At 44.0% G+C, this 22779-nt stretch overlaps 1 protein-coding gene across 2 annotated transcripts in view; it reads left to right on the top strand.

Annotated features, from left to right (window-relative positions):
* Positions 1-7655: 7655 nt before the first annotated feature.
* LOC122560579 (extracellular serine/threonine protein kinase FAM20C-like) overlaps positions 7656-22779 on the top strand; it is a 95263-nt gene continuing 80139 nt past the window's right edge. The window contains exons 1-2 of one of the 2 annotated variants that reach the window (XM_043711354.1): positions 7656-8879; positions 11312-11484. In XM_043711354.1, the coding sequence (XP_043567289.1) occupies positions 8329-8879; positions 11312-11484 (724 nt within the window). In that variant the 5' untranslated portion in view covers positions 7656-8328. The remainder of the gene's footprint in view (positions 8880-11311; positions 11485-22779) is intronic. The other variant, XM_043711352.1, reaches the window with a different exon arrangement.

Raw genomic sequence — 22779 nt, 5'->3', positions numbered from 1 at the left:
TCCCACTCTTCAGGAACCCTAAACAGCTTCTGATTGCTACAGCTATAAAAGCTAGAGAGCCTGGGGTCTGTGAGAACTGGCTACTCCCCTTCCATTGTTACAACTGTTTTAAAAAGCATAAAAACCTCCCAAGCTAAGCCATTTCCAGTAGCCAGCTCGGTATCTCTGCTTCTACAACCTCTCTTCAAAAAAAACCCAGGACAAAATAACCTCTTTGAAATGATGGCATTGCCACAACTATATCTGGAAATACATTTAAAAAATGACTGGGGTGGAGGAGATCTGTTCCAGTGAGATGGACTTCAGTTAAATCTTGCAGGGACCAGTGTCTCAGTGAATTGATTAATGACAGCTGTAGAGAGGGTTTTTAATTAAATGGAGATAGAGTTCCAGGTTTACAAGGCAAAAAGATACAGCAACATTAAAGGAAGCCATTTAGGTAATAATACTCAAGAGTGGGACAGAAAGGGACACCGTGTAGAAACATTTAAAAAAAGCAAATAGAGTCACAAAAGGAAAAGGTTTTAAAAGAGCCACGATTAAAGTTCTTTACTTAAATGTGTGTAGTATTCAGAATAAACTAAATAGCATATTATTCCAGAAGCAATCTCACCAATGCTATGTAAAACTGAAGCATAACCTTCCTATTCTTGCATTCAATTCCCCTCACTATAAACCATAATAGACTATTCGGTTTCCTAAGGAGATCAAAACTGGGAATTAAATATTCAAAGGTATTTCACAGTACAAAAGGACAGGCAGGAAAGAAAGGCTGGTCAGATAGGAATGGAGTAAGTATGATAGCAAGAGATGATCTTGGATCAGAAGATGTCGAATCCATATGGGGGCAAGAAATGAGAAAGGGTGAAGACACTGGTAGTTATAGACCCTATAACAATATCTATGTTATAGGACAGAAGATAAGTCAAGTGATAATGAGGCATCAAATACAGAGTTGCCTATTTAAGGCAGAGATGAAGAGCAACTTCTTCCCTCAGATGTGAGTGTGTCTGGGGAATTCTTTATTGCAGAGAACTGTAGAGGCTGGGTGATTTAGAATGTTGAAGAGTAAGGCAGCCAAATTCTTAATGAGTAAGGGAGTGAAGGGCTATGGGAAAAGTGACATTGAGGATAATCAGATCAGCAATGATCTCACTGAATGGCAGAGCAGATTTGATGGACTGAATGGTCTATTTCTGCTCCTTTTCTTATGGTCTTAAGGCACATACTTTTGCATCTATAATATTTTAACAGACTATCTATTACACAGCACCTAGCAGTGTACCAACACATGATGTGCCCCTGTACCCAACAGGATGCCAATATATTACATATTCTTTATTAATTCATGAAATGTAGATTTCTCAGTCAAAGCTAGCATTTATTGCCTACTCCTATTCACCTTCCAGATGATATTGGTGGATCACTTTCTTGAACTGCTGTAATCAATACGGATGAACTGCTGTTAGGTAGGGAGTTCCATGTATTGGACTCAGTGACAGTGAAGGATGGAAGATATATCTCACAGTCCACATACCCATGATGTTCCTCCGTAACATTCCTGTGTGTCTGTAACCAATGACCCTTCTGCGGTTAGATGTAGCAGATTTGGAATTTACTGTCACTGGAATGAAATGAGCTGCCAGAGGAAGTGGTGGAAGCAGGTACAATTACAAGTTAAAAGGTATCTGGACGTGTAAATGAATAGGAAGGGTTTAGAGGATATGGGACAAATGCTGGCAAATGGGACTAGGTCAGATTGGGATGTCTGATCGGTGTGGATGAATTGAACCAAAGGGTCTGTTTCCATTCTATATGCTTCCATGGAATCACAAAACTGAACAGTATACCACGACATGTCATACAGCACAGCATCTGGAACTAGATACGAGTGACATATACCTTTGTCTTTGATATCGTACTAACATAGCAACGTAACAACTTCTGATTGTTATGTTATCACAGAGCAAAAACACCATCTGTTTTAAGATCTTTTAGAAACATGATTTTGAATTTGATTCGGTGTTTTGAATAGTTTTACTGCTACATAATGATGTATTGGTGCAAAATAGTTACCAATTTTTTACAAATAGCAAGCTAATAAATCTGAGCAGTTTGACTGGCTGGCATGACCTGACATGGACTGTATTGGCTTCCAGTATTGGGCTGTGACTGCAGGATACAAACTGGGAATCCATGTCAGGGTTTCATGTGTCATCCTGTTCATGCGCATACATCTTTCCAAGTTACTCAGCAACAGCCACTTTTAAAAGGCTGAAACTAACCTGTGATTGGGCAATATAACTCATCGGAAAATAAACAGTTCAAGTTATTGTCACATCCTCCACACACCCCCAAAGCATTTTAACCACAACATCTTTCATAATTTGACAGACTCATGCTGTGCTGGTAAATGTTGTAGCTGCACAGAAAGAGAGGGATGACAACAAAATGGATGTATCCTGGCCAAGGCACCATACCTCAGGAATAATATGTTGGTTTTAGCAGTGTAGATTCACTAGAATAATACTGGGCCTGAAGGGTTTAAATGATGTGGACAGTTTGCAGAAATGTGACATGTATCCCCCTGATCACAGAAGATCAAGGACTGATGAACTAAACTGAGGTGTTTAAGATAAAGCAGGCAGAGATGAACACTTACTTCTGTGGGGAGTGGAGCCTAGAACAAGGTGTATAATTTTAAAATTAAAGCTGGACAATTCAGAGGTGATGTCAGGAAGCACTTTATCATACACAAGGTGGTGGAAATCTGGAACTCTCCCCTCTGAAAGCCTGGAAGTCCATTGAAAAATTGTAAATTGACTCTTTTTTTGTTAGACAATGGTATAAATCAATACGGAGGAGAAAGTGAGGGCTGCAGATGCTGGAGATCAGAGCAGAAAATGTGTAGGGCCCTGAAGAAGGGCTTAAGCCCGAAACGTCGATTCTCCTGTTCCCTGGATGCTGCCTGACCTGCTGCGCTTTTCCAGCAACACATTTTCAGCTATAAATCAATACGGAGTGGTAGGGTGGGAAAAGGAATTAAAAGTAAGAATCAGTCATGAATTAATATAGCATACAGCAGTCCAACTGGTCCATGCCAATCAAGTTTCCCAAACCACATTAGTCCCATTTGCCAGCATTTGCCCCATATCCCTCTAAACCTTTACTCTTCATCTACCTGTCCAAATGTCTTTTAAACTGTACCTGTATCCACAACTTCCTCTGGCAGTTCATTCCACACATGAACCACCCTCTGTGTGAAAGAGTTGCCCCTCAGGTCCCCTTTAAATTTTGACTCTTCTCACTTTGAACCTATGCCCTCTAGTTTTGGATTCCCCACCCCTCAGAAAAAGACCTTTGCTATTCACCTTACTGATGCCCCTCATGATTTTATCAATCTTTATAAATCACACCTGAACCTCCTCCACTCCAGCGAAAAATGTTCCAGCCTCTCCTTACAACCCAAACCCTCCAGTCCCGGCAAAATCCTCGTAACCTTTTTCTGAACCCTCTGCAATTTAGCATTATCCTTCCTATAGCAGGCCACCCAGAACTGTACACAGTACTCCAAAAGTGGCCTCACCAATGCTCTGGACAACATCAAAATAACATCCAACTCCTACACTCAATGGTCTGAGCAATGAAGGCAAGCATGCAAAACGTTTTCTTAACTATCCTGGCTACCTGTGATGCAAATTTCAAAGAACTATGTCTCTGAACCCTAGGTGTCTCTCTTGGACAACACTACCCGGGGCCCTACCATTAACTGTTTAAGTCCTGCCCTTGTTTGTTTTACCAAGATGCAATATATTTTTTAATTAAACTCCATCTGCAACTTGTCAGCCCATTGGCCCAATTGATCAAGATCTCTTTCATAGAGTCAGAGATGTATAGCACGGAAACAGACCCTTCGGTCCAACTCATCCATGCCGACCAGATATCCCAAGGAAAAGACTTTATCTATTTATCCTATCCATGACCCTCATGATTTTATAAACCTCTATAAGGTCACCCCTCAGCCTCCGACGCTCCAGGGAAAACAGCCCCAGCCTGTTCAGCCTCTCCCTATAGCTCAAACCCTCCAACCCTGGCAGCATCCTTGTAAATCTTTTCTGAACCCTTTCAAGTTTCACAACATCTTTCCAATAGGCGGAGACCAGAATTGCACCCAATATTCCATCAGTGGCCTAACCAATGTCCTGTACAGCCGCAACATGACCTCCCAACTCCTGCACTCAATACTCTGACCAATAAGGGAAAGCATACTAAATGCCTTCTTCACTATCCTAACTACCTGCGACTCCACTTTCATGGAGCTATGAACTTACACTCCAAGATCTCTTTGTTCAGCAAAACTCCCCAGGCCCTTACCATTAAGTGTATAAGTCCTGCTAAGATTTGCTTTCCCAAAATGCGCCACCTCACATTTATCTAAATTAAACTCCATCTGCCACTTCTTAGCCCATTTGCCCATCTGATCAGGATCCCATTGTAATCTGAGGTAACCCTCTTCACTGTCCACTACACCTCCAATTTTGGTGTCATCAGCAAACTTACTAACTGTACGTCTTATGCTCATGTCCAAATCATTTATATAAATGATGAAAAGTAGTGGACCCAGCACTGATCCTTGTGGCACTCCACTGGTCACAGGCCTCAGTCCTTAAAAACAACTCTCAACCACCACCCTGTCTTCTGCATTTGAGCCAGTTCTGTATCGTCTTAGGTAACAGTCTTCACTGTCGACTATAGCATATGTTTTGTTTTAAGGGTAAAATGGGGCTCTACGGCTGAATGGCCTCCCCCTTTCAAGACTGTTGCAATGTTAAACTGATTAGGTTTTGGACTATCAAGCATTCACCCAGAGTGCGCTAATAAATACGCTGTCAAAATCGCATACATAACGATGGTTACTGAACTTCCAAACAGTCCATTCTAAGAAAGGCTTGATAAAGTGCTATATAAATTCAAGTACCCATAAAGGCAGTGAAAAGATATTATTGGCACGCTTCCCCCACCCTCCCATCCAAATAATGAGGTGCTCAGACAATAAAGAGCTTGCGCGTTTAAGCGTGCTTGCGGAAAGGGTTGTTTTAACAGAAGCTGAGAACTCTTGAAGCCCCACATTATTTAACGGCACAGGCCAAGGGGTTAATTATTACCTGAGATTTACTGCCGCCTGCATCAGCTACTAACGGCTGCGACCTGCAAATTTGCAAATTGTTTTCGGGTTGGTTGTCAGGGTGGGCAGATAAGAAGGAAATCTATTGTCCGTGTGGACAATGAGATACGATATTCCATTCAAATGACACGTGCTATCGGACACTGACGCCGAATGAACGAAATATGTCCTTGTGAAACAAAATAATCACCTTCCCCCTGCAGATACGTTTAACCAGCTTGTTCAAACACGTTGTGATGCCTTTGTGGCAGAGAGTCTCACCCGGATCTTCCAGCCCAGAGATAGGGACACTATCACTGTTGCACTAACCTTCCTCTTGCAGGGGCTTACATAAAGTGGACTTTGTTGGAGAGGATCCGCTCTCTTTATGGAATACTGATACTGTATACGATCAGGGAAGGATTTACAGTAGAGATTGAGGCCTTTCCGCCCTTCAGGTTTCTGCCTGCTGTGAATGATTCCTCTGGGCTATCGCTTGGGGGCGAGAAAAGGGGACGTGCATTGATTGGGTTAATACATATCAAGATCTGGTTCGCTTCATCGGGACTGCTTGTTCAGAAATTGAGAGAAACTGGTTGGTTCAGAGTAATCTATGCAAAAATTAAGAAGCTGATTGGTTTGATGCTTTTTTAAAAAAAATGTGACATCGCATGAAACAAGTGGAGGGGGATTTTGGTCAAATCCTGCTCTCATCTGGAGGCGGGTTCCCTTTAATACTTGGCGGGAGTCTCTCGGGCAGTTAGGATGTTGTGGGGTGGAGGATCGAGAGTGAGTTCTCTTTGTGATCACCATCCCAATGTAACCCTGCTCCCACTCCCTCTGCTGTGTGGGCTGTCTGAGTGCGGAAGCAGAGAGAGATCACTGAGCAATGCTCTTTTGGACTGGGACGTAATTAAAAATTCTCTATCGTTGCTGGAACTGCTGCTAAGATTGCGGAGATGATAAATCCATTAGCCGAAGGGGTGCCTTAGCCTTCATTTTTCTTTCAATATTGTTTTGCCTTGTAAACTACCAATGTTCTTTCATTGTAACAAGAGGCGCACTTAGGGCGACTACCTTGTGTGGTTCAAGTGTATAATTTATATTCTCTCGCAATGTCAGAGGGTGAGAGAAGGGATGGGTTCTGACAGGCAGACGGGGAGGGAGCAGACAAATCCCCGGAAACAACACGGAGATCTCTCTCCACACATGCTGTCTGACCTGCAGAGTATTTTCCAGCATTCCCTGCCTTTATTACCGCTCCCATTTGTGACGGTCACCCAGGAGGGCCTGATTCGAACAAACAGAGAAACTGAAGGCTGGTCCCTTCCTTACAGACAATTGAAGTGTGTAAAGAGAGACAGCGACACAAGGAGGCAGAGAGCGGGAGTGTGGGGGGAGGGGGGGGGGCAGGCGAGGGGAGGGGTTGAGAAAGAGGCTCTGTCCCTTCCCCAGGGTTTTACATTGTCTGACACCCTAAAGCCGAAACGATGAAGCCCGTCAGTGCGGATCCTTCAAGGTGGTATATGAATGGGAGAGTTGCCAATGATATGGGCCAAATGCTGACCAATGGGACTACATTAATTTAGGATATCTGGTCGGCATGGACGAGTTGGCCCGAATGGTCTGTTTCCGTGCTGTACATCTCTATGACTCGGAGTTGTACAGTATCTGATGTGCTCAATGTGGGGACTTATCCCATTATACATTGGCCAGGTTATCGCAGTTATAAACATGAACCTGATCTTTACATCAGCCTCAAAGTAGCTCACTGTGAATTGTACAGTCCTGCTGCATTTGCTAACAAGATCCTGGTTTCATCTGAATAAAGAGGTGACAGAATCATGTCATTTCCCGACGATCTGTTCTGACAGGGAGAAGGAAGGCGGCGGCTCGCCGGCGCACAGACTTTGCTCGGGCATGGGGACTGTTTGGAAGGAGCGAGGAGACATTCCACAGGGAGTTGTGCAAGACTCGCTGTTTCTGTCTGTACATCCCTGTCTGCCTCTGCCTTCCTCCGTCCGTCTCTCTTTCTCTCTCTCACGCGTCTGTCTTTTCCGTCTCCAGTCTCTTTCTGCTTGTTCCCTGCGTCCGCCTCTTTCTCGCCCCCTCCCCTCGGCTGTCTCCCTGTCACTGTCGCTCTGTGTCTCCCCCAGTCTCGTCCCCCCCTCCCCAAGTCTGTGCCTCGCTTTCTCCCTCTCTATATCTACTTCCGTTTATCTCCTCGTATCGCTGTATCTCTTCACATAAACTGTATTTTCTTTGCAATCCTGTTGTTTCTTTTGGAAAGGGGAGTGGGTGGGTGGGGATGTGTGGGTGGGTGGGGAAGTGGGAGGGTTTCATGTAGAGCCAGCCTTTCCCTCTGATTGGCACCCTGGTAGATGAGAGTGGCCTGAGCTCGGGGATTGGGGGAGGAGGGGACTTGAGTTTGGCATCAACCCTCCGCCCAAATGTGACGTTTTCCTGCCCTTCATGGGGGCGGCTGAATAAAATATTTGCACATCTGGCAGGCTCATAGTTATTGGAGGCACACACACACATACACAGACACACTGAGAGAGACGGAGAAGGAGCGAGCTGTACGCTGTAAGGCTTCACTCACTCTGACCCTGTAACAATCTCACAGCCCCACACCTCTCCCTGGGCTGTCAAATGCAGACAGGAGCCTCAGAGCGGAGCTGTCTCGTCTTGGAGGAGGAACTGGGCATTGGGGAGTCTCAACATTGCTCCTGAGGTGGTGGCAGTGGAGTGGGGAGAGGATTTCGTGTGTCTTATGTGCTCCATTTGGACACTCGACCATCGCCGAGGAGCTGCCGCCGACTACATTTTAGAGGGGGAAAGAAAAACAAACATGTTTTATGTTTCTTTGGGGTGACTGTTGTGTCTGGTTTTCGGAGTCAAAGAAAGGTTAAGGACGAACAGGAAAACAAACACACTGCGCCAAATCAGATACATTTTCTTTTCCGCATCTGGGAAGCGCCGGGGCTAACGATGGAGACGAACTCAATGCGGATCCTTCCAAATGAGACGGGCCGCTCTGCAGCTGAATTGAAATCGTTTTAAACCGTGCACGGGTTCGGGTTTCGGGAGCCTGACTTTGGACTGGCCTCTCTCCATCCCTCCCAGCCCCTCTCCCCACGCCCTCGGCTTCGGTCCCAGCCAAAATGATGCTGCTCCGCAGATTCCGAGTGCTCATCATTATGGTCTTCCTGATCGCCTGCACCATGCACATTCTGATTGACCTGCTGCCCAGGCTGGAGAGGAGACCGGAGCCGGGGCTGCCCGCCGGAGGGCCAGGAGTAGCGGGCTGCCCGTGTCAGCACCGGGACTCGCTGCTACAGCCCGGGCTCCCAGCCTGGGGCAAACCGCTGGCCGGGGCCGCTCCCCCAGGGGGGGGTGGCGGGGCAGATACTGCCAACAAGCACACCCTCCGGATCCTGCAGGATTTCAGCAGCGACCAGGCTGCCACCGGCTCCAACCGCAGCGGCTCACAGTCCATGGTCAAGGCGGAAGAAACCGGTCTGCAAGCGGTCAGGGGGCTGATCTCGGAGCGGGTGCTGGAAGCTGTAATCCGAGCCCCCAGCCAGTTCTCCAAATTGACTGCACTCTTCAAACATCCTCTGTACCAGCGCCCGATCCCAGCACTGACACAAGGGGAAATCTTGTTCAACATCAACACAGACATAAAGTTTAACCCTAAAGTTCCCCGGGACTGGTAAGTCAGTTTGACTCATTCCCCCACCGCCCCCTATCCTGCAGCCGGTTCGGACCCTTCCCTCGCCCGTACACAGCGCTCTGTCCAGCCTCACTCAGCCTGACCTGTTCCCCCCCAGCCCCCACCGGCTCGACGCTGCCCAGAGCTCCGTGATTCCTCCAGCCCCGGGAATCCCACAGCCGCCTGTGCAGAACGAGGAGTCGGGCAAGTTTCTGAACACTTAGCTACAGGCAGCGAGGGTCACCCAAGGACACTAGTGCGCAGACAGAGAGAGAGAGGCAGAGGAAGTGACTGACAGATAATGGAGACAACCCAGACCGAAAGAGCCTAGGAAATTGTAAACAGGGAGCGAGGGAGGGAAAGACTCAGAGAGAGAGAGAGAGAGGCAGAAGCAGAGAGAGTAACATCGAGGTAGACAGGTAGAGACAGAGAAACAGAGATAGAGAGACAGGGATAGAGAGAGAGGTGGAGAAAGATAGAGAGACAGGGATAGAGACAGAGGTGGAGAAAGATATAGAGACAGAGAGGTGGAGAGAGATGGAGAGACAGAAGTAGAGAGAGATAGATGTATAGAGACAGAGGGACAGGGATAGAGACAGAGACAGACAGATTTAGAGACAGGCAGACAGAGAAGTCGGAAGAAAGAGAGAGAGAGAAACAAAGAAAGGCAGAGAGCGGTGGAGAGATGGAGACAGAAAGAAAGCGAGACAATGAAAGGCGAAGAGAGACAGCAACTGGGGCAAACAGAGAGAGAAAGGCAGGCTGAGAAGGAGACAAGCGAGTTATAAAGGGAAGACAAAAAAACACTATAAAGGAGACAGGCAGCGACAGAGGGACGGGAAGAGACAGACACAGAGTGGGGGAATGTACCGTGACAGAAAGATGTGGGGAAATTGAGCGAGAGACGGAGAGAAACAGACAGAGAGAAGGAAGAAGGGGAGATCGAGATAGAGACAAAGCCGCGGAGAATTTCGCACCCTGACCATGAAGCTGCTCCCTGGTGCAAGCTGCGCCTATGTACAACATCCTTTGGCCTGGATCGAGTTCTGTCTTTGAGAAAGACCTCCCGCACATCCCCAACTCTCTGGAGAGGGACTAATGTTCCGGACGACTAAATAGCACAGAATTAACACATTCCCTAGCCATCTTTTCCCCCTTTAACGTTAAAAAAACCCCTCGGATTCCGCAAAACCAATCTCCGGTAGGTTACCCCCCTCTCTGTGAGTGAACCCGTACTCGATGTGGTTTAAGTAGATTCCCTAGAATGTGGAAACAGGCCATTCGGCCCAACAAGTCCACACCGATCTTCCGAAGAGTAACACACCCAGACCCTTTCCCCCTACCCTATACTTACCCCTAACCTACACATGCCTGAACACTGTGGGCAATTCACCTAACCCACCCACCTTTGGACTGTGGGCGGAAACCCCCGCAGACACGGGGCAAACTCCCCACAGACACCTGAAGCTGGAATCGAACCCAGGTCCCTGGTGCTATGAGGCAGTGGTGCTAACCAATGTAGGCACCGTGCCACCCCCATCTCAAAACCCGTTTCGCTCTGTCAGCTACATTGACCATCCTCTGCCCCTATTCCAGCAGGACCCGGGTCCCTGTCCGTCTCTCCCTCTGGGTCCCACTCTCTACCTTCTCGCCTCTCACTGAGCTCTGCTCTCTCTCTCTCTCAATCCTCCCATTGCGACCTCCTTAATGTGTGGGGTCACTCACACTGCCCGCTCTCCCCAGGAACTTTGTTTCACTCAATCCTCTCTTTTCCAGTCGCCCTTTCTGAAGTCATAGCTTTCTTTGGACAGATTATTGGGGTATTATTTATACGGTCACATCGTCAAGACAAGGGAGACTCTGGGACCTGGCGAAAGTGGGGACTGCAGATGCTAGAGATCAGAGTCAAGATCAGAGTGGTGCTGGAAAAGCACAGCAGGTCAGGCAGCGTCCGAGGAGCAGGAAAATCGGGACATGGTCTGGCTTTGGTGGAAAGGGAAATTGGGTTTGTGTCACTCTCGCTCCCAAATGTAAGAAGCATTCTGTCCCTATTGTCCCAACTTTACACAGAAGGGTCAGTGTTCTCAGAAACAGGGTTTCCTGGTTTTATAGTTACCCAGTCTGTGTGTCAGCTCATTCTGAAGCTTCACTTGGTGGGATTGAGTGTGGGGGCTAAATGGAAGCGAACTTAGACGCACCTTTCCCCCTTCTCCATCTCCCTCTCTTGCTCCTCCTTTTATTTCTTACCCATCTTTCTCTCACACTCTCTGTCTCTCTTGGTGTCCACCGTTCCCCACCTCTCTCCTTCCCTCCCTCTTTTGCTGTCTGTATCACAAACAGAGCCCCTCCTCCGCCCCCCCCCCCCCCCCCAGTGGTACGGTGACAACTCCGCCAGTAGGTTTGACCCTCCTCCCCCATGCATTCTCTTTCAGGGTGAATGAAGATGAGGAGGATCTTGCAGCGACCGGCGATCCCCCCATAGACTCGTACCCCAACTGGTTAAAATTTCACATCGGGATAAACCGCTATGAGTTATATTCTCGCCATAATCCAGCCATTGAAGCTCTGCTGGGAGATCTACTGAGCCAGCGGATCTCCAGCGTAGGTAAGGAAAATCTCTATTTCAATAACTGCTCCCTTGCTGTAACATGCCTGTTTGTCCTTGCATATTCCGTACCTCCCCCCAAACTAATTAGAGTTTGCTTCCAGTGTCTCAGGATAGAGAAGTGCAGTTGAATGTAATCTGTCTTTGTCAGCCTGGCTGTAATGAGATAAATTGGAAGTGAGTGCACCTTGGAGGTTGCGATTCTAAGATTATAGATCTCTCATTGAAAATTATTCCTTGTCAGAGATCATTATCTCGAGTAAGAGGTGCCGGAGTGTGGAGGATGGGAGTTAAGTAGGCTTTTTGGACTGGCTTGTCCAGCAAATAAATAATGTTGATGTCTCAGAGGAGAGATGCAAACAGACACTGCAATATCATTATATACCAATCTTAAAGTGAGGTTGCTGAGACTGTGTACTGAGTATGATTTCTAACAAGTACTGGCTGCTGAGAGCACTATGCAAATGCTTCCAATTGACATGATAAACTGCAATATCTTAAGTAAAATACAGCAGCTTTCTTTCTAAACCAGAAGTTGTCCCAACTCCAACAGATTAATTCTAACTCAAGATTCCAGGGATAAGGGACTTCAGTTAATATAAATAGGAAGGGTTTAAGGGGGATATGGACTAAATGCTGGCAAATGGGACTAGATTTATCCAGGATATCTGGTCAGCATGGATGAGTTGGACCAAAGGGCCTGATTCCATGCAGTACATCTTTATCAGTTGTGGAGATTTTGAGTTTATTTTCCGCAGAACAGAAAAGGTTCAGAGGGAACTTAATGGAGGGCTTCAAATCCTGAATGGTTCTGGTAGAGAGAAAGAAAAACTTTTTTGTTGTGGCAAAATGATGGGTAACCGGAAGACTGACATTTATGGTGAGTGGCAAACCAAGCAGAGGTAACATGAAGAAACATTTCCCTACACAAGGAATTGTTGTCATCGACAGCAGACTAGCTGAAAGGGTGGTGCAAACTGATTCAATATTAACTTTCAGAAGAGAACTGAATACAACGTACAAGTGGGTAAAATGACCAGGCTGTGGGGAAGCAGCAAGAGAATTGAATTAATTGGAGAACTCAGCCAAGCAGAAAGCAAGGGGCAAGTTGTCCTTCTCGGAGCTGTCTTGTTCTGGGACTTTGTCAAAGCTTTATCAAAACTGTCCACATGTTCACCTGTCTCCCAGATTAATGTCAAATCAGTAACAATCAGGCAGGCATCATCTGCGTTCAAGTCCTATCAAATTACACTAATAATATGTTAAAGGATAATAATACACTAATTTCTATGTAAGAGCATTTCTGGATATTAACAAAAATAATAATAATGGAGTATATCAGGATTTTAAAGTTAAATCCTGACTGCCATTGGTTCAGGCAACTCTAAATTAACATGTTCCATTCATGTTGATTTGTATGTTACTGACTGTCATTTCTTCACATTACTTATGCAAACTGTCAAAAGATTGAGTATACAAATTTCCTCAATTAATATTGATCTGGTTGTTCAGTGCCCCCTAATTCACAATGCATTATGTAACCTTTCACAAAATTGATGCAAATCTCCACTTCCTTTTGTCCTAATTTGCACCAATTCTCCATTGCCGCTGTACTCACTGACCTACATTGGCTCCTAGGCTGGCAATACCACAAGTTTATAATTCTCATCCTTGTTTTTAAATCCCTTCATGCCCTTAGTTCTCAGTATCACTGAAACTTCCTTTAGTCCTACGGCCCTCTATGATTTCCAAGCTTCTCTAATTCTGGCCTGTTGCTCATTCCGAAGTTCCATCACCAGTTTGCCTTCAGCTGCAAGGTCATTGGCTCCCTCCCAAACGTTTCTGTCTGTTTACTTCGCTGTCCTCAATGTTGCATCTTTACACCAATCTCTTTGACCAAACTTCTGATTTTTGCATCTCTTGCAAATCATAATATCATTTTTATTTTCTTCATAACAGTCCTGTGAACCACCATTAGGCATTACTGTGTTAAAGATGCTGTATAACTACAACTTGCTGTTCAATTGGAAGTACAGAACAACTTGGGCCTTTCTGTACAGTTTAGATAGGTTCCCATTTCTTAACAGTTATTGTATTCTCCTGAATACAGTGAGTCTGGTATAAAAGAAACATCATCTCCGCATTGCCTTCCCCAAACTGACCAGCTTCCTGTGGTGAAATCATAACCAAGGCTGGTTGCCTCAGCACATGCTAAGTATGCATGCAACTATTCAACAGATGGTCTCTACTGAACAGGGACCACATCCCAACCCACACTGCCCCACTAATCAGCGAAAGGCATCAAAAGGCTTCTTCTCAACCTCCTACATCAATACTTACCTCTCAATCCAAAAGGCAAATGATCTGATCATTTTTCCATTCTACTTTGCATGACCATGCTTTAAATATACATGGGGCAGTCACAAGTGTTTGATTACTGTACCAACCATATTACATGTTGGAACTGTGAAAGGTACTGTGAGCTTCTCCAATCCTTTTTTCTTAATAGCTCATGCCATGTTTACGTTTTAGCAAGTTACAAAGTTTCAGAATGTGGGTGGTGCTGATGTTTATTTGTCTGTCCTGAGTCACTCTTTGGGAAGGATGGGTGAGGGGCCAGGTGATTGCAGGACCCACCCTTCCCAAAACGTCGATTTTCCTGCTCCTCGGATGCTGCCTGACCTGCTGTGCTTTTCCAGCACCACTCTAATCTTGACTCTGATCTCCAGCATCTGCAGTCCTCACTTTCGCCACATGTTGATAAAACTCACTGAACAACTTCATGAGTCTTTTATTACTATCTCACAGAAGAAGAGGAAGACCAGACACCATCTTTCCCTTACAGTACAGCAATTTACATTTCCATCAGTAAACTCTTATAAATCACCGCTTAAATCTCAGCTTATAGAGTATTGCATCCAATTCAGGGTACAACACTTCAGTAAGAATGTCAAGGCCTCAGAACAACTGTGAAGAAAATGTCAGCCGGTCTGACAGCATCTGTGAAGAGAAATCAGAGTTGATATTTCAGGTCAAAGGACCCTTCTTCAGGGTAGCTAGGAAAATGTTGTTTTTATGTGGAAGATAGGGTGGGAGATGGGGGTTGGAGGGGGGGGCTGGGGGAGTATACAATAGGTGGACATAGAGCCCAAAGTGAGAGACAAACAGATGTACAAACAGAAGAGTAGGTAATGGTTAGCCATGGAGAATGAGTAGCTACGAATGGGGACCATTAGTGTCTAACAATGCGTTGGCCAGGGGACGGGGTGGAGTGTTCCTGTGGCAGGAACTGGAAATTCAGGATCCATTTTGCGGAGAGATTCTCCGAGCTACCATCAGTTCGGAGAAAGGGTCCCAAAACGTTAACTCTGATTTCCCTCCACAGATGCTACCAGACCTGCTGAGCATTTCCAGCAATTTCTGTTTTTATTTCTGATGAACAGCATCTGCAGGTCTTTCGTTTTCTTTATATTGTGAAGAAAATAGATAGAATGAGTGCATATCATCCTTTCCCCCCAGGAATTGGGAATTGAAAGCTGGAGGGTATAGATTTAAGGCGAGAGGGGAAAGATTAAAGAAGGACCTGGGGGGCAACTTCTACATGCAGAGAGTAGTGTGTATATGGAAATGGGTTGCCAGAGAAAGTGGTTGAGGCAGATACAAGAGCGACATTTAAAAAACATTTGGATAGGTACATGAAAAGAAAGGGTTTAGAGGGACGTGAACCAAATGCGAGCAATTAGAACTAGCTGAATGGACACCATGATCAGCATGGACCAGTTGGGCCAAAAGGCCTATTTCCATGCTATATCACTCTATAACTAAAATTATACCAGAATGAGTTATCGAGTTATTGTGGCATGAAAGGTTGTCTTTCATCCCTTCAAGACCACGCCATTCTCTGTAGCACAGCGCAGTCAATTGCATTCCACACTGTATCCCTGGAGCCCTGTAAGTTCATTTCCCTCAAGTGCCAATCCAATTTCCTTGATAAATTATTCATTGTCTCTGCATCCAACGCCCTCCTAGGCAGTCAGTTCAGGTCATTGCCTCTTATTGGATAAGAAAGGTTTTCTTCACAGCCTTCTGCATCTCTTGCTCAATACCCTAAATCTGTGTCCCTGAGTCCTTGACGCATCAATTAATGAGAACAGCTTTTCTTTGTCTGTCCAAGCCAAAACCGTCATGTTTGCACACCTTAATCTCCTGGCATCAAGACAAAGAATACAGCTTTTTTATCTTAACAAAAATCTATAAACCCTGGGTATATTTTAGTAAATATCCCTTTTATGGTCCCTCACATCCTTCCTAAAAGTGTGGTGACCAGAATTGGCAGCTATGGTCTAACCAGAACTTTATAAATATTCACCTTAAGTTTCCTGCTTTTGTATTTAATGCCTCTATTTATGTACACCATGATCACATATGCTTTGCTGACCACTGGTGTTATAGGATTTCAACAGTGTTGAGAGATGAAAAGAGCTGGAATTGTTGTCATTAGAATATGGAAGGTTAAGAGGTTATTTAATAGCAGTCCTCAAAAGGTTGAGGACTTTCGACAGACTAAATAGAGAGAAATTATTTCCATTAGCAGAAAGGTCGGTAACTAAAGGGTTTAAATGTAATATAATTGTCAGAAAAAGGAAATCAGTAAAAACAAATGTTGTAAGTTATTACAATCTGGAATGAAAGGATAGTGGAAGCAGAATCAATAGCAACTTTCAAAAGTAATACTGTACACACGAGGGAAAAATCTGTGTGGGTGTAGGGATACAACAGGGCAATGGGACTAATTGGATAATGGAAATGGAAGGGGCAATGGCTGTGTTACCAGGTGGAGCTGGAATGCTGTAACAGTGGAACTGGTATCTGCTGGGATTAAATCAACTTTTCACATTGAAATAAAAAACAGAAGGTCACAGTGGAGCATACACATTCTCTGGAGTATGAACTGATAGACTTTGATTTTCAGGACAGATAGTTCCAAAGAACAGGCCATTTGGAGCCCCTGCACCTGAAATGTATACATTTGTTTCTAATAGATTTGAAGGTTCTGTGTCACTTTGATGTATGGTTTAAACAGCACTCTCTGCCCACGCTTTCACTGTCAGTCCCAGGCTCAAGCAAAGTCTTGCTTCTAAAATTCTCGTTCAGTGTTTTCATAGCCTTGCCCTTCCATAACTCTGTAATTTTCTTAGCCCCATGACCTCTGAGATATCTATACTCATCTAATTCTGGACTCTTGAGCATCTTTGATTTTAATCTCTCCACATTTGGTGGTTATAACTTATGACCTAATATCTCCTTACGTAGCTTGGTTTCTTAATTAGTTTTGTGTTCCTGAAGAGCACTTAGGAATGTTTTATTACATTAAATGCTTTGTATAAATACCAGTTGTTGTAGTGATCCTTTGTCCAACTGGCTTATATTAATATGTGAAAATAATTTATATAGCACCTTTCACATCCTCAGGATGTACCAGAGTATTTTTCAGTCAACTAAGTACTCTTTGAAGCATGATCCCTGTTGCAGTGTAATGAATACAACAGTTTAGATGCTCACAGCAACTCCTATAAATGACTTTAGAATAACCAACAAATCATTTCCTTAGTGACATTGAGTGATATAGTGATATGGAGAGATGCGAGAGCCCTTTGTTTAACTCAATCATGGGATGTGGGCGTCCCTGGCTAGGCCAGCATTTATTGCCCATCCCTCATTGCCTAAGAATCAACTACATTGCTGTGGGTCTAGAGTCACATGAAGGCCAGACCAGGTAAGGATGACAGATTTCCTATCCTAAAATACATTCGTGAACCAGATGGGTTTTTCCAACAATAGCAATGGTTTCATGGTTATCAGTAGACCCTTCATTCCAGATTCTTTATTGAATTCACATTTCACCACCTGCCATGATGGGATTTGAACCGAGATTCCCAGAATATTAGCTGAGATTCCCTGCTTTGAAGTAGTCTCAAAGCATCTTGCACATCATGATGGCAGCAGGGCATGGGTTTAATGGGTCACCTGAAAGATCCCACCTCCAACAGTATGAGCCTAGAAAGTGAATGCAGCCAGGCAGTTCAAGCTTCAAGGCATCGCAACAGAGCCTGATGTTATCATCAGCCAGTAATCACAGTTAGAAATGGTCCAGTGATAATAGCTGGATAGCAATCAGCAATGGGAAAGCTCTCTTGAGCAGACACGTGCTGACAGAATCAGATAACTCACTCCAGAGATTAGGAATTAAAACCCAGGAATATTCATTCCTTCAGAAGCTTTTGTTCCACACCAAACAAGGCACTTACCAAATGAACCATCAAGGAAGTCAACAATAGCCTGTGAGGATTCAGAAAACTATTTAAAAGCTTCCTCATTATAGGACAGCTCAATCTCAAAATCCAGGATCTAGACTAGAGAGTTTGACCAACAATTCCCATCTTCTTCAGTTCATCCACATTTCAGCTGAGTGGGACCATCCCAGAAGGAGCAGAATTGGATTTTCATTATTATAAGCTAAACTTGACTGACTAACAGTAATTGGAAGCGAAATACAGAAAGTTTTGTATTTATATAGCACCTTTTTATGGGGCCACAAGATGTCCCAAAGTCCTTAACAGCCAATGAATTATCTTTGAATCATAGTCATGCTGTAATGCAGGAAATATGGCTGCCAATTTGTGCACAGCAAGCAACAATATGATCAGGTAATTTACTTCGTAATGTTTGCTGAGAGCTAGTTCCTGGATAGGCTAGCATTCCTGTTTTCCTTTGAAACAGTTCTGTATGATCTTTTACATTCATGTATGAGAGCTAACCAGAGGGCCCTGGTTTAGTGTCAAATCCAAAAAGAGCACCCTTGACAATGGAATATTCCTTCTGTGCTGCTCTGGGAATGTCATCCTCGATTGTTGTGTGCTGATTCTGGATTCGACTTGAACCCACAAAGTCTGACTCAGAAGCTAGAGTTACACCCATCCAGCCACAGCTTTGTTCTTCATTCTTGAAGCAAAATAGATGTGGTGGAAAGCAGCCTTATTAAAGCCGGGAGTCATGTGAGAGGAGGCTGGGAAATGAGAAAATGTAGCTAATAGCAGAAAGAGAGCTATGGTATTTCTAGTTAATGCAACACATTGTCCAAACTGGAAATAAAGATATACCTTTAGAACCTGCATTGTCTGACTCTGGACTGAGATGTTACAGTTTAGACAGAGAATGGTTGATCTGTATATTTCATTGTGCTTGGCCTTCACAACTCCATAGAATATCAATATATGTCTGATTATACTCCTACAAAATGCCTTGGGTCATTTTCCTACATTCAAGTTACTCTGAGTGCACAATTCTGTTAACTGATTGCTTCAAAACAGATTACAAATTACAGTTACTAATTGAACTCATCTCTGTTAGATTAAGATATATGATTACAACAAAATATGCAGAATTTTAAAAAGTGTAAAACCTGGATTTTTCGAAAGAAGATAGATTTCTGTTTTGTAATGCAGCTGGCTGTGTAACTCTCAGGTAATAATATTGCAAGGGAATTACCGGGTCCAAAGGCAAAAATAAACAGCAGAGTAAGAGAGCTGATGTGGGAATTGCATTTCACTGACAGTCACTTGCAAGAGCCAGGTTCCAATCTTACCAGGGGGAGTATATGCCACCTATGCTTTTGACCTTAAAAAATAAATTGGAAACATTCAACTGGTACAGCTAGTTTGTCAGAGAGGCCAGTAAATGGGAGCCACCAGTTTTAACACAGTGCTGTTGGAACACAACACAATAGTTAATTCAAAGTCCAAAGCACACGAGGATAGCAGCAAATAATTGATGGGATGGAGAAGCGCAGCAGGTCAGGCAGCATCCAGGGAACAGGAGAATCGATGTTTCGGGCATAAGCCAAAACGTCGATTCTCCTGTTCCCTGGATGCTGCCTGACCTGCTGCGCTTCTCCAGCAACACATTTTCAGCTCTGATCTCCAGCATCTGCAGACCTCACTTTCTCCTCAATTGATGGGATGGCACAAGAAAGCAGATTCACAGTGACAGACTGTGCCATTCTGCAATTGTAATAAATTCTAAACGTGCCATGCAGGCATAGCGACCTGCAAAGATCACTCAACCCTTCCAGCCTGATTCAAAGTCAATTCGATTATGGATGGTCTGCAACTCATCTCCAATCACCTGCTTTGTTATTATTCCTTAATACCCTTGTCTAACAATATCAATAACCATCTTAGTTTTGCAATTCCCAATTGATCCCCACCCCCAGAGTTCCACTATCTTGTGTGAGGACGTGCTTCCTGGCATAAGCCATGCTTATACTCTCAGGTTATGCTCTATAGTTATGGACTGACCCACCAGAGGAAACAACTTCTCTCTATCCATCCCATCAACTCTTTTAATCATCTTAAACACCACAATTAGATCATCCTTTGAACTTCTACACTCAAGGGAGTGCAAGGCAACTCTGTGGAAGCTGCCTTCATGATTTAACGCTTTTATTCCTGATTTAAAACACATTTGAAACATATTTCACGTCAAAATCATTAACTTATGTCTTCTAACAATATTTGAGTGACAAATGAGTGACAACAAAGTGCCACATGTCACCAATAATGTCAAAATCTAGAATACCATTCCTATGAGCTTTACGCTTGCTCCAACAACACTCTTCAATGTCCTACGTGAACTACTTAAGAATAATTGCTCAATTAGCCAATGTACAAATTTCAATGTTGTGATAAAGGCAAAATACTGCCGTTGCAATGTTGTGAACCGTGACCTGGTTTGTTGAGCTCCCTACTCATTTCACAATTTTCCTGTACATGACTTATCTTGAAAAACAATTGCTACTTCTAAAACAAGCCAGATTGGTCCTGTCACTTATTCAAAAGGAAACACTTGGAAAATGAAAGAATACTATTGTCCATGGTGGTAGTTGTTCATTCAAGTTGCAAGGTTTGTTCTGTATTATTTCATGGGATGGGGGCATTGATGGTAAGGCCAGTATTTGTCACTCATTGCTAAATGCCCTTGAACAGAATGGATTGCTAGGCCCTTCCGGAGAGTAGTTAAGAATCAACTGAATTCAAGCAAGAATCTGCAGAGGCTGGAGATCTGAAACAAAAGAAATGTTGGAGAAACTCAGCAGGTCTGGCAGCATCTGTGGAGAGAGAGAGAGAGAGAGAGAGACGGCGACAGAGTGAATATTTCGAATCTGTTAGGACTCTTCTACAGAACTGAAACAGACCCTTCAGTCCAACTCGTCCAAGCCAATCAGATATCCTAAATTACTCTGATCCCATTTGCCAACATTTGGCCCATATCCCTCTAACCCCTTTATTCACGTGCCCATCCAGTTGTCATTGTACTAGCCTCCACCACTTCCTCTGGTCGTTATTCTTTCTGTCTCCTCAGATGCTGGCAAACCTGTTGAGTTTTTCCAGCACCTTTTGTGTTTGTTTAAGAGTCAAGCACATTGCTGCGGATCTAGAATTACCTGCAGGCCAGAATTGAATTGAATTGAATTGAATCTATTGTCATGTATACCGAGGAACAGTGAAAAGCTTTGTCTTGTGAGCAATACAGGCAGATCACAGAGTTAAGTAGCATAGATAAGTAAATAATAGGTAAATAGCAGCAAAAACAAAACCACAGGTACAGGCGAATGTTAGTTTTTGTGAGTCCATTCAGTATTCTAGCAACAGTAGGGTAGAAACTGTTTCGAAACTGGCTGGTGCGTGTGTTCAGGCTAAAGTTGGCAGGATTGTTTCCCCATAGGGATATTTGTGAACCGAATAGGTTTTTACAACAACCAGTTTTTCATTGCACAATTATTAAGACTAGCTTTACATTGCCAGACTTATTAATTGAATTCAAATTTCCACTGGCTGTCACATTACTATCTCCCCCACCTCGCTCGTAAAGTGCAATAAATATTGGATTATTTCTTCTACATCCATAAAAGTTTTTTTTAATCATAGGATGTAGGAGCACAAGAAGATCGGTTAGCTCTTTGAGCCTGTTCTGTTGGTGAAGAAGATTATGGCTGATCTGGTACCAACCCACCTTTGACTATACCCCTTAATATCGCTGGTTAACAGAATCTATCAATTACAAATCTCAAATTAATAATTGATGCAGCGTCAACTGCAGTTTGTGGGAGAGAATTCCAAACACCAGCATTGCACAGAAGCCTCCAAGCCCTGGCTCTAACCTATAGGCCGTGACCTCTTGTCCCAGCCTCTTCAGCCAGTGTAAATATTTTTTCACAATTTACCATTTACCATCCCCCTAAATATTAAGAAACCATTGAGCCATTATCACCCTTTAATCGTCTAAATTCCAAGGAATACAACCGTACTTTGTGTAATCTCTCCTCAGAATTTCAGCCAATCTCCAGGTTTCATTCTGTAAGAACCTGACCTGCATTCTTTCCAATACCAATGTGCATTTTTTAATGTGTACTGTCTAGAATGGAACACTGTTCGTCTCCCTCCTGGACAGAACGTAGGACAATCTGATGTGCTTTCTCCAGCTTGCCCTATCAGTCTCAAATGAACACAAATTACTAGCAGAAGTAGGCCATTCAGCCCCTCAAGCCTGCTCCACCATTCAGTTCAAAAATGGATTATCTATCTGTGTTCCATTCCCATCTATCTATGATAATCTTTGATTCCCTTGCCTACCAAGAATCAATCTCCTTGCACAGTTAAAGCATTGAATGACTCTAACTCTACTGCCTTCTGAGAGAGTTCCAAAGTCACACAATCCTCTGAGAGAAAGAATCCTGTCATCTCTGTATGTCAGGACGACCCTTACTTTGGAATAGTGTCGACACGTACTGGCCTCACCCACGAGTATAAACAAACTTTCCATGTCCACCTTGTCAAGTTCATTCAGAACCTTACAAACATCAATAAAATCACCCCCTCTCTCTTCTGAACTTTTGTGGAAATTCTTCCCTTCCTGCAAACTTGCGATATGCATGTTTCTTTTTGTATCTATTTAGCAATTTCCAGTCTAGTTTTTCCAGTTTGCATGGAAAACCACTCATGATTTATCACAAACTTATAAACTTCTTGCATGTTTCATCCTACGCAGCGCTTACTGTTAGCAATTTGGAGACTATTTCCACAAGTGAATTATTTCTTTTGGTATGCCTCATCTAGCCCCCAAATTCTGATCTCCTGGATGAAGGTTGTCTTTAGCTCTTGCACCAATATCACCTCTGATTAGCAATGCACATTGACCTGGCTTCCTACAATTCTTGAATGTCATATATGTTTCCAT

Source organism: Chiloscyllium plagiosum, chromosome 21 (genome assembly GCF_004010195.1).
Source record: "Chiloscyllium plagiosum isolate BGI_BamShark_2017 chromosome 21, ASM401019v2, whole genome shotgun sequence".
In the NCBI taxonomy this organism is placed as follows: domain Eukaryota; kingdom Metazoa; phylum Chordata; class Chondrichthyes; order Orectolobiformes; family Hemiscylliidae; genus Chiloscyllium; species Chiloscyllium plagiosum.
The sequence above is the reverse complement of the archived record's forward strand: the minus strand, read 5'-3'. Positions and strand labels throughout refer to the sequence as shown.